This window comes from Tenebrio molitor, chromosome 2, assembly GCF_963966145.1.
Source record: "Tenebrio molitor chromosome 2, icTenMoli1.1, whole genome shotgun sequence".
Taxonomy (NCBI): domain Eukaryota; kingdom Metazoa; phylum Arthropoda; class Insecta; order Coleoptera; family Tenebrionidae; genus Tenebrio; species Tenebrio molitor.
Genome location: NC_091047.1, coordinates 17584459 through 17599321, shown reverse-complemented (window position 1 = coordinate 17599321; position 14863 = coordinate 17584459). Strand labels below are relative to the sequence as shown.

At 33.1% G+C, this 14863-nt stretch overlaps 2 protein-coding genes across 9 annotated transcripts in view; one reads left to right on the top strand and one right to left on the bottom strand.

The window, feature by feature from the left end:
- Window positions 1-3358, top strand: LOC138122624 (uncharacterized protein DDB_G0283697-like). 3 transcript variants are annotated; one of them, XM_069036874.1, is made up of 4 exons: window positions 1-1234; window positions 1294-1534; window positions 1585-1804; window positions 1856-3358. In XM_069036874.1, the coding sequence occupies exons 1-4, from the start codon at window positions 1128-1130 to the stop codon at window positions 3295-3297; spliced, it is 2010 nt and encodes a 669-aa protein (XP_068892975.1). In that variant the 5' UTR covers window positions 1-1127; the 3' UTR covers window positions 3298-3358. The 3 variants fall into 3 exon arrangements, with proteins under 3 accessions (XP_068892975.1, XP_068892976.1, XP_068892977.1); XM_069036875.1 differs by having other exon boundaries at window positions 3-1234; window positions 1585-1801; XM_069036876.1 differs by lacking the exon at window positions 1-1234 and having other exon boundaries at window positions 1411-1523.
- A 33-nt stretch (window positions 3359-3391) lies between these two features.
- Crtc (CREB-regulated transcription coactivator) overlaps window positions 3392-14863 on the bottom strand; it is a 54903-nt gene continuing 43431 nt past the window's right edge. For 5 of the 6 annotated variants that reach the window (XM_069036879.1, XM_069036877.1, XM_069036881.1 and 2 more), the window contains 4 exons: window positions 11773-11835; window positions 5801-6029; window positions 5534-5732; window positions 3392-5478 (listed from right to left, as the gene is read on the bottom strand). In XM_069036879.1, coding sequence (XP_068892980.1) covers window positions 5539-5732; window positions 5801-6029; window positions 11773-11835 — 486 coding nt within the window. In that variant the 3' untranslated portion in view covers window positions 3392-5478; window positions 5534-5538. The remainder of the gene's footprint in view (window positions 5479-5533; window positions 5733-5800; window positions 6030-11772; window positions 11836-14863) is intronic. The other variant, XM_069036880.1, reaches the window with a different exon arrangement.

The following is a 14863-nucleotide window of genomic DNA, read 5'->3' as shown; positions in this document are numbered from 1 at the left end:
GGATAATACCACTTTATGATATTCATAATTATAAACTGACAGTTACATTGACGATTGTTAAAAATAGTAACAATTGAATGAAATATTGAATTCGATGTTGCCATTTAATTAAATATATTTTTCGATCCTCAAATTTTTTGTAAAAAAGCGACATCTCTTGGCAATATGAAGAAAAGTGACTCCAATTTTAGTAGCCACTCTGTAGTTGTCATGGTTACATTTTTTTTTCTCTCAGTCTCAGTCGTTGGTCAAAACGCCTAATAACATTCACACTGGGATGCCTTCCGTTAGGAAAACGCATCGCGTATGTCCGTGGAGCTAAAAGTCGCGCTATTTTCTGAATACATACTTACCTATTACAATATTCATCTGCAGTAAAACTCATTTTGAAAATAATTTGAAAACTGTCACAATTTAATTAACATAGGTATTTATTTTATAAAGGTGTTTTTTTTTTCGTTGCTATGATACTCTATTCGCATGTTAGCAATTTGCCGCGTTTGAAAACTACTCCCCCACACCAAATTTCATCAACACTGATGAAGAAATGGATTTCAAATGTATTCGTGAAAGGGGAATTTTTAATATCTGTTGATGGCACCTTTTAAAGTTGATACATAATAATGTTGCCACATCAATACCAGGATTATTTAGTTTTACGTTTACCGGTATAGTTTAGTTGTAACTTTCAAAAGCTCGTGCACGTTAACGAAAGCCCAAAAACAAAAACCTTCATGTTCCATGATTACCCTAAATTTTGTACCTTCTTTGGTGTCAGTCTTTTTTGACCCACCCGATAAATGAACGGTACAAATCGATTCATTAGACCCTATTATCTATTTGCATCGGAGGGAAATGGAAATTATTCGGACGGTTTATAAAAATTGTGAAAGTTTTCAAAATTATATAAAACCTATTTTGTGGAGCACAAAATTTCCGACAAAAAAGTCACGGACGGCCGCATTATAGCTAATGCAGTTTGGACTTGAGAGATGTTCTAGTGCAAGATTTTTTTTTTAACAAGTTGCTTAATTTCACATCTAATTTTTATCTTTATGACATGTTTGATTGTTTTACATCAATGTGACATAAAGTCGCATTTATTTTTATATTAGTAAGACCATATTATGCAAACAATTTATGTCAGTTTGGGGGCGATTATTTTGTGTTCAATTAGCATAATAACACTGGCAAAACCCTTCGATGATGAGAAAAGTTTTAGTGATGATAACAAGTAAGTTCGAAAACTTTTTGTCTTGTATTCTGATGAACCCTTTACTTTCTTGCTTGTAGATTACGCTGTATAGATAGTAATGAAGGGTCTGATTTCGACAAAAACAATCCGAGTACTTTTTCTGACTACTACAGACCTCGTTCGAGATTTGAAGGTTCTGAAAAATTTTCTAACAGGCTTTCCGAATACAATGAAAAAAGATCCATATCTGACGAAATTAACGATCTCGCAAGTGGCTCGTTGCAAAAAAGACAAGTTGGGGTGGTATATAAAGATGACAAGCCCATCGGTATATTACAAGTAACATTTAAATTTTGTGTATATTTTACAATTACACGGATATTTTTTAGCCTTATCAACGGTCCTACAGATTTATACCGGTCAAGGAAGATGGTCTGTATGGTATTAACACTAATCAAATAGAAGATCTTTCGTACAATTTACCTTCAATTACGGACGTGGACAAACGGGAGATCAACGGAATGAGTCTGGATCCGGCTCAACTTGATGAGATTTATCCTTCCATTCTCACAAACTTCAAAATCGTCAATAAATTGGATAAAAAAAGTAGTATGTCATAATGTTTACCAAGATGTGAATTAAATTAAAATATTTCACTAGGAAATTATGATGCTCTCACGGACGAAAACGTTCGAGATTTGAAGGCCACAATTCGTCGGTTGAGGTCTTCCAATCCTCACAACACGGAACAAATCGAAGAAGAACTTAAAAATATTTTAGACGATATGGGTTTGATCGAAGATGAAGAAGCCCACGGAGAAAAACGTGAGGTAGGGGTTGAACAAGGAGACGACGAGAACGAATCGTTGTTAGAAAGTGAAGCGAAAGCCGACAACGAAAGAACTAAAAGGGACGATGCGTGCATCAACAGTGACAGTGGTGATGCGATCAGCAGAGCAGTTCCGGAACACAATTTTTTAACTTCAGATGACAAGAGGAATGAAGTAAAAACCGACGTTTTTAATCGTGCCGGGTTAAATAAGAGAGAATCCGCCGATGACTCGAAAAGAAGAAAGAAAAGACAAAAGGAGGAAATGCCATCGGCGGCGAACCAAGATAGTTCAGATTTAGTAGAAAATCTGAAAGATTCGGGAGACTTGATGATTAGCGGCAACAAATCGCCGCTAGCTTCTAGCTCCGAAATTAGCATTCGAGACGTGAACAAAGAATCTGAAAAAAAATCTTTCGAAGACGAAGATAGCGATTACGAAAAACGAGTAGAACGTCAGATTCAGACCAAAATCAATTCGCTAAAAGAGGAAGTAAAAAGGGAAATTGAAGCCTTGAAGAAAAGTCAAAACGACGATGACGACGACGACACCCAAAGAAAGAAACGTCAGGCGGTGGAAAACTTAATAAACGAAGAAACTGACGAACTCAATCCGGTGGTGAACCTGGACGGCGATCAAAAACCTCTAATTCGCAAAAGACGTGCAACCGGAAAAGCTTCCAACAGAAAAGCTCCAAGTGTTAGAACTAAAAGAGCAACCAACCTGTCACTCGGCAATCGCGTGAAAAAGCGAAGCGAACATCCCGCAGATGTCAACCGAAACCAGAAAAATTACAAAGCACGCAGCGAAGAGGGCGACGAAGGTGGAGAATTGCTAGGAGATGATGACTTTGATGTCGGCACCATTTTGAAGCGACAAGCTCACAGTACAAATGAAGAATATGAAAATTTAGATCGCGACGCTGATAGCTTAGACGAAGCGTTGTACGATCGAAACAAACGATCCAATTCTCTATCGCGTAATTTAGATCTGTACGATAATTACTTTTACAATAATTATTATTACGATAACGACAGACTGAAAAGACAAAGCGCTGATGAAAATGGGGATTTTCGGGAAAAATTTATACACGATCGATTCACACCGTTAAAAATGAGGCGTCTAAGATCTAGAAGGAGAATCAACGACAACCAAGTCATGGCCAACAGGCCGCAGCAGTTGAGCGACATGTCCGACCTGGATCTTTTTGGGGCACTTCCAAAGAGTTACGACGGTGAACTGTCAAGATACAAACGTGTGAGGCGAAAGTAAGATTGCGCTCGACATTATACCTATATTTGTTATTGAGAGAAAATATATACCTTACTTAATACAGTTTTTTGTATTGCGAACAAAAACTAGCGTGTGTTTATAAATCATGAAATATATTTATTTTTAAAATTTAAAAAAATAACAACGAAGCATGCAACAATTGACGTTTTTTGTCTGAATAATAAGATTTAACCTAAATAAAATTTATAAATTTAATGGATATTTCAATGTATAATGCAAGTATGTACAAAAGATGAGATACAGGTAAATAATGAACTGGTTATTTCCACTTACATTATACAAGATTTGATCGATGTAGCATTACAAAATGAAATGTAGCAAGTATCTAAAAAATATATACACAGAAATGATAACGTGCTACATCGAAAAAATCCTTAGCATTCTATAAAATATGACTTAGGTCCACGTACAAGATTTGATCTTCACACTTCCTGACTACATAAATTAAACGAATAAAAAAATTGTCTTTTATGAATCCTATAGAACCGTAGTCAGCATTCCTCAACCCATCTTAAAGCAAAAGACAATTAATAAAACCTTCTCATTTGAGCAATGAAAAAGTTGTAAATTTGACCAACAAATAGCTCCGTAATCGTTACTCAGCGTAAAATGTAGCGAATTTGTTTTCAACATTCATAATTGACTCTGAACACAATGACTTTCGCGTAATGTTGCACACTCTAAAGAAATATATGTTGTACGCGTATACATATAAAACGATTTCGACACTCTTTAGAAATGGAGAATCTCTATGTCTATTTTCATAATTTTGATATGTTTTTGTTAAATTGCTAACGTAAAAAGTATTTGTCAGCCAAATTTTTAAATCAACTCGTCAAAATTCAACAGTCCAAATCTGTGGCTAATAAAATAGCACCGACAGTCTACTACACACCTTTACGAATACTATTCTAGAGACGTTAGAAACAATTGAATCCCGCAGACATATTTATTTGCTTTAGAACATTGCAGTAAGTTGAGATTCGTTAAAATTACTTTGGTCTGTGTAAACCATTGTTATTATATTTAAGGGAGATGAAAAAGAGAGCCATCCATGAAGTTTAAAGTAGTATGACATATGGATTTACTTCCTAACAGCTGAATTCTTACATTGTCCAGTTAAAGGGCTTCATTTGTAAAATATTAATTCTGTCGTAACATTAATGACTCACATTGTATTATGACTAAATTTGTAAAATTACGGAATTTAAGTAAATTGCGTGGACAATATAAAAATATGATTTCCCCGTACATTAACTTGTGCGTTTCTATGCTAATCTATGCAGTCCAATCCAATTATCAAAGAAAAAATACACTGTATCTGATAAGGTTTATCATTTACTTCTAACTTTACACGAATTTATTTTAGAATTTAAGTATTACGCAACGTAAATATAAAATTTGAAGTACTTCAACACAACGTAAAATGACTTAAAACTTCGTATTGCACTAATTAATTAATTAATTAATTCAAATTAACAATTGAAAAAGAAGCTTAGACATAATTGGCTACCCATTATTTACAATATAAAACACTGATGATTTCTCTACAGTTCAAAGAAATAAATATGTATCATCAGAAATCAGCTTTTTAAATAAAAAATAAAAAAACAAACAAAAAATACGAATAATTAAAAAACTAAGTTAACCCATATTTGTACAAACACCTATGGATCTAATTCTAGCGACAATTTGTTTTAGATGTGTAAAAAAACATTGCTGAGGTTTCCGCTTATAAAATTTGCCTAATATCTACACCTAGAAGTTCAATACGCGAAAAAATAAATCAAATTTCTATTAAAGAAAATGTTAATGTTCCAAAATTCGTTTATAACAGTCTCGAACTGTTTTTCAGTCTTTCATAAAATGTTCCTATATTTTCCAAATCATTGTAATTGCAAGTTAATAATATCAAAAAACTGCGATTCTTTTGAAATCTTGATGGAACTCGTTTGAAAAAAATCTGTATTCAAAACAACGTTGTATGTCGCACCTTCAGCATATAATCTTGGCCACGCCTCTGGGAAGTCACTAAATCTAACGATCACACTTAAAGGTTCATATTTCAGATAATATAATTTAAGAATTCTTGAATTATTTGAAATGCTCTTACAATGTCATTTGACAATAAGAACCTATTAAATATTTGGCAGTGAATTCCTGAAACGAAAACTGCTATGACGCTGCTTTTCACAAAGTTAACGTGTGCTTATACCACTGTTATGAACGATGCAATCTGAAACCATCTTCTACTCCGTCTGGTATAAGATTCATACTAGGATCGGTTAACATTTGAAGTTCGTCGAAATTTAACGGTTCCAAACTTTCCCGCAGCGACTCCTCTGAAAAAAATTCGTTTTCGAATTGTTTGCTCAAGTCTTGTCTCGATATTTCGTCAGTTGCCGATGAAAAATCTGAAAATAGATCGAGTGTCAAAAAAAAACCCACTAACGTTCACGTTCGCACTTTACTTGAACCGTACCTGTTAATATTATGTCTGGGATGCTGGTCGGAGTATTTGGTGTAGTATGTAAACTTGGCGGTGCTGTGGGGTAAACGAGTTGCGAAGGTGATGTGCTGTAATATCCTGGATCTGACGTCAATTCTATACTACCAACTGTTGATACTTCGGGCACAGTGTGGGTATTCGTTTGTGTTAACTGTCCGGATGGTTGCTCTACATATGACACACTACTGACAGGCGGATCCAACTGACAACATAAAAATTATGTTTGTTCAAATGAGAATCCACTGACGGGTACATAATTTATACCGGGTAACTTTTAATGATTGAAATTATTTTTGTTCGGTTGGCAACAAATTTACGATTTTATGTTACTACACTTGACTGTTAAATTCAAACGTGGCAGTTCAAAAGTGAAAATAAATCAAACTGTCATTATCACGATATATTATTTGCAAAAATCTTAACCTATTGACTATTATTCGTGCCAAAACCGAATAACCACCACCTTTTTATCCATTTCTTCTGTTAATTTACGAGTTATTACTGGCAAACGCAAAGAAATTTCATAATTAAAATACATAAGTACTATTGAGAGCATGGAATTTCGGGCAGCAATTTATGTCATTTAAAAAAAACTCAATGTAGTCTAAGCTTTATTGTCATAAATATCATAATTAATTTTGACTGAACTTCAAAATAAACTGTCACAATTATGCACCCGTTTAAAATATTAAGTTTTTAATTCTTATTTATTTATTTTAAATTTTTTATTAATTAAAACCTCCTTTAATTCCTTGTGTCTGACTTATTTGAATGTTTTGTCGGCAAATCTGACATTAACATTTTCAAATTTGACACAAAAATCAAAATGAATTAATACATAAGGGTCGTTTTAGAATGTATGACATCACGATGACAATTATACTAAATTTGTCTCGATCATTAAAAGTCACCTGGTACAAAAAATGTCCATATTACATCTACTACATTTACTTTTGGTGATGCATATTTTAAACAGTTAGGTAACAAAGACATAATCGACGATTCTCCAAACGTGCAATTTTTTACCAAACTTTTATGCAACTTGGAAAAAACTTGAACCAGTCATAAATTAAATATGACAAAAGCTCCTTTTTATTCTTATGCTCGATACCTAACTGTCGATAGAAAAAAAAATACAAATTTCTTCTAAAAACCAGTTGTCTGATTATTATTTAAAAGGTCATGCTAACAACGTAATAGTAACAGTAATGGTAATAATAATCATGACAGCATGTATTTACCAATTGTTTCATATATTCTAATATCTCCAAAAATACTCCAAACTTGGCTACATATCTTATATGTACCTACAGTCGCGGATAAAAAAAAGTAGGACAATGTTTTTTCACTAATGTAAATTTGCTGGCCCTTTCTATGGTTACTATGAAAATATTTATTTATTTATTATAGTAACCCCGGTTTACTCAACTCAACTTTGGTTAAATTTCTTAATAAGACTTGTCCTACTTTTTTTTGTCCGCGACTGTATACCTTTTCTTCTATAATCGCAATTAAGTTACACAGTACAGTTGTGTTCAAAAAGGTGTACAGAATTTGTAGTGTGTGAACTTGTACGTGATTTCGTAAAGTTCAAAAAAGTGTTGTACAACCTTTGTCGCGTGTACGCTTCCTAGCAACACCTAATACTGCTTACTGAACACAAAAAGAAAAGAAAAAACAACTTCCACATAAAGACAAAGACACATCCATGGTGATGTTCTGATATTTTTTAAATCCGATACACACAATCCTAAAGTTGCTGTACTCCAAACTGATATACTAAATGTTACTTTGAAATTTCGAGATGTCACAAATTAAAATTTTTCACCACTTGATTTCATCTAATGTCAACAAAACATTGACATAATACGCTGAATTACCAAGTTTTTAAATTGTTCAAAATCGTGGTCAATTTTAAATAAACTTAGGGTCAGTTTATAGAAAGAGAATTTAATATTTAATTCGAATTAAATTTTAATGCGCGATTAACTCATGAATCCGGGAGTTCGATTGGTTCAATCTGATCACGTGTTCAGTTAATCTCGCATTTGATTATGATTGATTTAATTTCGCTTCTGTAAACTGGTCCTAAGGATAAATTCATTAATTATACAGGGTTAGTCACGAGAACTTTCGCTGAAAATTTCGTTATATGCAAGTTATGCAACCGAAACTACAATTTACAATGGTTTCTAGCTTCCTAAATTTATTAATTGCTGGCCCTTATTGTCTGTCATGTCAGTTTTCCCATTAATATTAACCACGACCTGCTGTATAATAACAGACCTGTTCATTTCATTAAAAAAGCATTGCGGAAATGTTTCCGAGAAAGAGCCAATTTTCGTCGATGAGGGCGCCACAGTACGGGCGCTTCTAAAGAATAAAAATGCGGGAAAATATGTTTAGACATGATTTTAGAAGTTTATATTTTCTTTCTAAAACAATACTGAATACAACTGTATTTTTGATTTTAAATTCGAATGTTATTTGACAGAGAAAAACTCGCGGTGACAAAAACTTAAGATGAATAATATCCCTAAAAAGTACACTAGCGATCTGCGGGGATCACTCAAATTACACTTTTAAACAGGCCGGTTTATAATACCGGGTGGGGCATCGTATACGCGCACGCGAGAAATCGCGACTTCTAATTAAATAAAATTGTCGAAATTTTTCAGACTTACCCGGCTATTGGTAAGGTACATTTCATATTTTTTGATAATTTTTCACTTACAAACAGCCAAAAAAAAATAAAATGTAAATTTCAACCAAAAAGTCAAATTCTGATTTTTATACTAACCTACCCAGATTCACTTCCTATAATTATTTACGAAATCTACGGAAAAAAATACCAATTAGATTTTGAATTAAACGCAGTTTTACATTTCAATTTTCAAAATCATTTTTATTTATGACCTGCTACTTGTGCTATCGTAAATTTAGGTGACAATGGAAACTGTCAATTTTATGGCAAAAAGGTTTAAAACGGTCGGCTATACCTTTGTTGGGAAATTATACCATTGTGCCGTAAATCACCCGTCTGGTTTACGTTTAAATAAAAAAGCGAATTATTTAGCTAACCAAGTCAAAATTTGTAATTGTGCCACCAGGGTTTGATGGGCTAGCAGATACAGATTCATTTAGTGTAAAAACTTTATAGGTAAATTAACAGTTAATTTCAAAAAACTAATAAAACTGTTACGGCCTTATTTATTAACAAAAATTTTTTTAAAAATTCTCAAATAAACCTTATCAATAATTAGTCAGGTATATAAAATTTGGCCAGTTTTATTTAATTAGAAGTCGCGATTTCTCGCGTGCGCGTATACGATGCCCCACCCGGTACAGCAGGTGATATTAACTTTTGCTCATAACCTCAATAAAGAGAAAGTGTCATTCATGATTAATCTTATTCGCCAAGCTACTTGGATTGCTAACTTATTTCGAATTAAACAATATATCAAGTTTTAGGCGTTTCTTGTATTTTGGGTTGCATATAACGAAATTTTCGGAAATCTCTCGTGAATAACCCGTATTGGGTGATTCAAAATGGTTGTGGATAAATATGACAACTATGTACGAAAATTTATGTGACAACTCTGTAGGTAGGATAGAGTTGACAGTTCATAGGCGCGCAATTTTGAAAATTGTAAAGTCAATTTGCAATGGTAAAAAAAAACAAATGCACGCACATGAAATGTCAAGTCTACTCCACCCACACAGTTGCCATATAAATTTTCGTGCATTTATCCACAACCATTTTGAATCACTCATTATAACTTTCTTTCAACATACTTTACGTTTCATTTCGTCAATTAAATTTGATGAAGCGAACATAATGGGAGCTACTCTGTAATTTTTAAAGAAGCGTTAAAATGTTAGCGTCCTTTAAAAGTTAAAATTTCAAGCACTGATTGGTCATTGCTATGACACCTTAATTTAACTGCCTTTAAAATTTAGCATTGCAGTTACAGAATACGTCCCAATGACAATTAAAGTTATACAACATGTTATAGATTATGCCCGTTTCACAACTTCCGTTGTACCAAAAAAATGACATTGACGATCAAAATTTATTGCCCCCCCCCTGTATATATTTATTAAATACTACATAATAAAAAAAAGCCATCAAAGTTACTTACGAAAAATAAACATGTATTTTATATGTAAATATGTAACTATTATTAGAAAACTGTCACTTTCCCGTCATAAAATAGGATTTAAGCATTGTTCAAAGTAAAAAAAATCTTGTGAAAATTTTAGAACATACAATGTTCCTATTAAGTATTTGATTAAATACTAATTGACAGTAATACCATTTCACACACAACATTTGCTCAAGCACTGACTTTTGTTTTTATACATAGGTAACTTTGATGGCATTTTTTTGATCATGTCATAATAATACATAGTAGGCCCACGAGTGCGAAAAAAGGCTTTATTTTAGACAAGAACGAGTTGAATCGTTTTTTTTTTTTGTTCGACGAGCCTCTTAAAGGGTCCAAATCGCTTAAAATCTTTAAAATTAGCTTGACGTTTCGTTCTGACAAGTTGTGACATTTATCAAAATCCGCTCACACAAGAGAAATTTCTCAAATTCTGACAGTGTCAAACAAAAAACGTCATTTAATTGAAGTAGTTGTTTCGGCAAAATTAACGAGTTATATTCAAAATGATTGTGGATAAGTATGGCAACTGTGTACGAAAATTTATGTGACAACTGTGTGGGTAGGATAGAGTTGACATTTCTTTAACAGTTCATAGTCGCACAATTTTGAAAATTGTCAAATCAATGTGCAATGGTATAAAAAAAATCAAATGCACGCTTATAAAATGTCATACAAATGTCAACTTCACCCCACCCACACAGTTGTCACATAAATTTTCGTACATAGTTTCCCTATTTATCCACAATCATTTTGAATCTCATTATATATAATAAAATCTTGTGCATACCAATGTATGTCTTCATCTTGATTCAATTATACTACAAAAGTATTTTAAAGACAAAAAAAAAAACATGTTTATATGCAATTTTGAAATTACACCCCTTCACTCTTCTTCCGACCCGTTCTTTACTGTTATAACCTCTTGACTTCTAATTACAATAAAATTACCGGATGAATTTTATTCCCTCTTTAGAAAATTGGAGAAGAAACCTCTTAGAAACAAAATGTGAGTTGTAGCACTTTTCATGTTTAGATTTGGGTTTTTTAAGTTTTGGAGAACATTTCAGAGATACCAGAATGTAAATTATCTTTTTTAATGTAGATGATTGATACTATTTAACCAAAAATAAATATTTAAGCATCATGCGAAAAAAGTTGAGCTGTTTAATGAAACATTGTATAAACCTTCTAATAAAAATAAGTACATAACGCAACCTAAGCATAATAAAACTAGCTTCGTAAAGTGATCCCCATCCAACACTGTTAGGACTGTTTTTTTAGCGTTAAGAAATATAAGAGAGTTTTCGTGTTACGTTTTTCATATAACCGTGTACGCTAACGCCGGGGTTGCTAGACAATAACGTAACCGATTCATTACCGCCCGTTGTTTGAATAAGCGGTTACGGTAATTGCTGGCGGTTATTTTAACGGAACGTAACGCGAAAACTCTCTATTAACTAAAGCCGGTGCATGAACCGTACCTAAAACTTTTGGCGGAGAAACAAGCGACAAACGAGCTACAGATGTAAAAGTTTTTTGGTACGGTTTTCTCTCGTTCACAACTTTAGTTAATAGTTGTAAGATTTTACGTTGCAATGTCCTCACTTTCGAGTTGGATACAAGACCGTTCAACTAAAAGAACATTCCACATCCCAAAACATGAGCTTCGCATCATTTTTGAGACGTACTCTTTTTGATAAAAAAGCCACATCGAGCAGAAAATGTCAGTAAGATAACCAAACAACCGAAAAAAATCTCGGCATTAATGTTAGTCACCTGCAACTGTGCGCTCCAGGTGCAGCCTGACTCCAATAGGCTAGCCACCAGCTGCGCCCAATCCTAACAACATGCGTATTATTATTTTTGCAAATATTTTTACGAAGCAACATTACATGCCAAGCAGCTGTGGCATTTATACCTTTGTTAGTAAATTAGTGATGCAACTTTTTTGTGTTATTCGGTAAAATGTTCACATGGTACTAGTAACACATTCATTTGTTATTTGTGGTGATTATATGGGTTGACTACGTACTTATTTTGCGATTGAATCTTTTACTAACTGATCAATATGTGGTATCACATCCAAAACATAAGAATGTATACGTAATTGTTGATGTGCTAACAGAATATTTCACATACATAAATACGGGGTCATTATAAATGTTTGTAACAACTAGTGGGCGTAGCGGCGCACCTAAAGCATAGCGCACAGCCACCTACGATGGTACAAACATTCATAATGACCCCGTATACAGGGTGTTTCTGAAATAGGTGCATTAATTTTAACTGGTAATAGAACTCGTCAAAAGGAACAACTTTTCTATCTACCATTTTGCCGAAAAACGATGTTTAATTCCAAAAAAAAAATTGGAGAGATTTTTCACTAAAATAGTCCTACGCCACTAAATACTGCAATGGCTAATTGAGATCAGCGCTAATATGAAAAAAACATCCATTTTCATCCAGAAAACGTGTTTTAACGCCGAAATCGAAATTCAAATAAATCTACCCGTATAGCAAAAAATCCACTTCGTAAGAATCTGGTTGTTTCACGTTTTTAGGTAGCTTAGTTTTGGAGATATGAACGGTTTTAGGAAAATCTTTCCTATTTTTTTAAGCTATTACGCAACGTTTTTCGCCAAAATGGCAGAGAGAAAAGTTGTTCCTTTTAATGCACCTATTTCAGAAACACCTGTATGTTAAAAAAAATATTTTCTAAAAATGTTAATAGCAATTTGACTGGTAATTCCACTAGGGATTTATAAAGTTAATGATTTGGGGGTCTATGTGCAGGTAGGTACTGACGTTTCGTTAACACCGCGGAGCAAGTCTGAAGCTGTTTCAGTTTAGTTTCACGGACATCGAGGAGTGCGAATCACCCGGAAATCATCAATTTCATGGACATCGGGCTCGAAAGCCTGTATTTTGTCAAAAACTCAATAAATCACCTTAAAAATAGTAATACATATTAAAAATTGAAAGAGTGAAATACTCCTATTATCTTCAATGATAAAACTTCCAAGGTTGAAATTGAATAAAAGTGTAGAAGTAGTTGACAACTAACAGCTTAACAGTAGACGATTATTAAGAATCATGTAAGAGTAGAGTCATCTGAAGTAACAGGAAACTTCAGATCTACCTTTTCACCTTTATTATGAATAGATAAATGAAAAAGTAGAGGAAGTGAGAATAGAAGTGAATATGTACTTGTCTTTGTGTCGACTGGGTCCACGAGAAATTAATTCAAATGAACACAAAAGGGAAATTTAAAGAAAAAAATAGTAGTTTATTGACGAGTTCGAGTGCCAAAAAGAGCCCAATTTACAGACGAACGAGTTGAATACAACGTTTTTTTTGTTCGACGAGCCCCTTAAAGGCTTCAAATCGCTTAAAGTCTTTAAAATTAGCTTGACGTTTCGTATTGACAAGTTGTGACATTTATCAAAATCCGTTCACACAGGAGAAAATACTCAAATTCTGATAGTGTCGAACAAAAAAAATATTATATTATGATAATACAAGTTTATAAGGAAGCCTTTAAAGCACACGCGACGAGTTTCAGAGCACGACGCGTAGCGGAGTACTTTTAACGTCGCAAGTGCTTTAAATGGCCCTTTATAAACGTGTATCATACGCTATTTTTTATTATACCTGCACTACAATCTGAAAATTATAACAAAAAAGTAAATTGAAATACCTTTTCCGAAGTAATCTATGTCATTAATTATCGATATAGAAATGTTCAATTGTATGTATTGTGTGCATAAATGTGTTTTTAAAATTTGCGTCTCTAATAGGTCTATTATTGTATTTGGGGTCGTTTATGGCTATCTATTAAAGCACTCATGGTTTAATAGATCTCTAAGAAAATTGTTATCAATATTTCAGTGTATTATTGTCACTTACAACAAAAAACTTCCAATATTAATGTTCAAACTCTACTTTTTAACATCTGTTGCAGATGTAGTTGCATCAGTTACCTTGAATTACCAATTAATACAAAATTCCCTAGAATTTAAAGATTTAATTTTTTTAATTAAAAATTAAAACAAGGGTGCAAATTCTAAAAAATAACAAAAAACTCCTTTTATAAGGGCATTGGCGTACTCGTCCCATACAAAACGGGTCGTTTTCTACACTTGGGACTCGTGCGCCAAATCAACCTTTATAAAACTTGTTCTTTAATATACTATTTTCCCCACACATTTTAGTGTCAAAAACAGGGATTATGATTCAGGCATAATAAAAAAGAATTATTTCACTGCAATGACGTTTCCTTTGTCAGTGCAAAATGCGACACTTTAGAGAAGGGAGTAGAAAAAAAATTAACATTCAAATTGAAAAAACACTGTCAATTTCAAAATATAAAATTCCATAACAAAATGTATTCAAGTGAAGTTCAAATTGCCTATGAACACAATTAAAGATAAAGACAGGAGACTATTCATTATAACCATTAATTGAAAAGGATCTTGTTAGTGCCTAAAATTAAGCGCTTGTATAGCTCTTTAGAATGATGACGGTTTGCTAGGCAAGAAAGATGAGCGTGTCGTAATCTTTTATTATTTTACACTTTAAATGCGCCTCGTGGTTAAATTATTAGCGCTAGATGAAAATAATGTGCACAACAAATGTAGATGTACGATAAAGTCCTGGATGGCATTATATCCAACGTTCATAGATTTCGTGATATAATTATTTTTTTGCACGACCTCTATATAATGAGCAACTTAACTCCCTGATTGTATGGAGTAAAGTGGCTCTTTTTTTCCTTTGGACAAAAAACATAGCTAACTCAAGCTTTTATTCAACTTTTTTTCCCTCGAGAAAAAAAAAGCATAGACAACTCAACCTTTTATGATACATA

What these genes read in the sequence shown, in the direction of transcription:
- LOC138122624 (XM_069036874.1), top strand. Translation starts at nt 1,128, where the DNA reads ATGCAAACAATTTATGTCAGTTTGGGGGCGATTATTTTGTGTTCAATT. An exon ending in AGCCCATCGGTATATTACAA is followed by an intron (nt 1,535 to 1,584) that starts GTAACATTTAAA and finishes GATATTTTTTAG; the next exon opens with CCTTATCAACGGTCCTACAG. An exon ending in TAAATTGGATAAAAAAAGTA is followed by an intron (nt 1,805 to 1,855) that starts GTATGTCATAAT and finishes ATATTTCACTAG; the next exon opens with GAAATTATGATGCTCTCACG.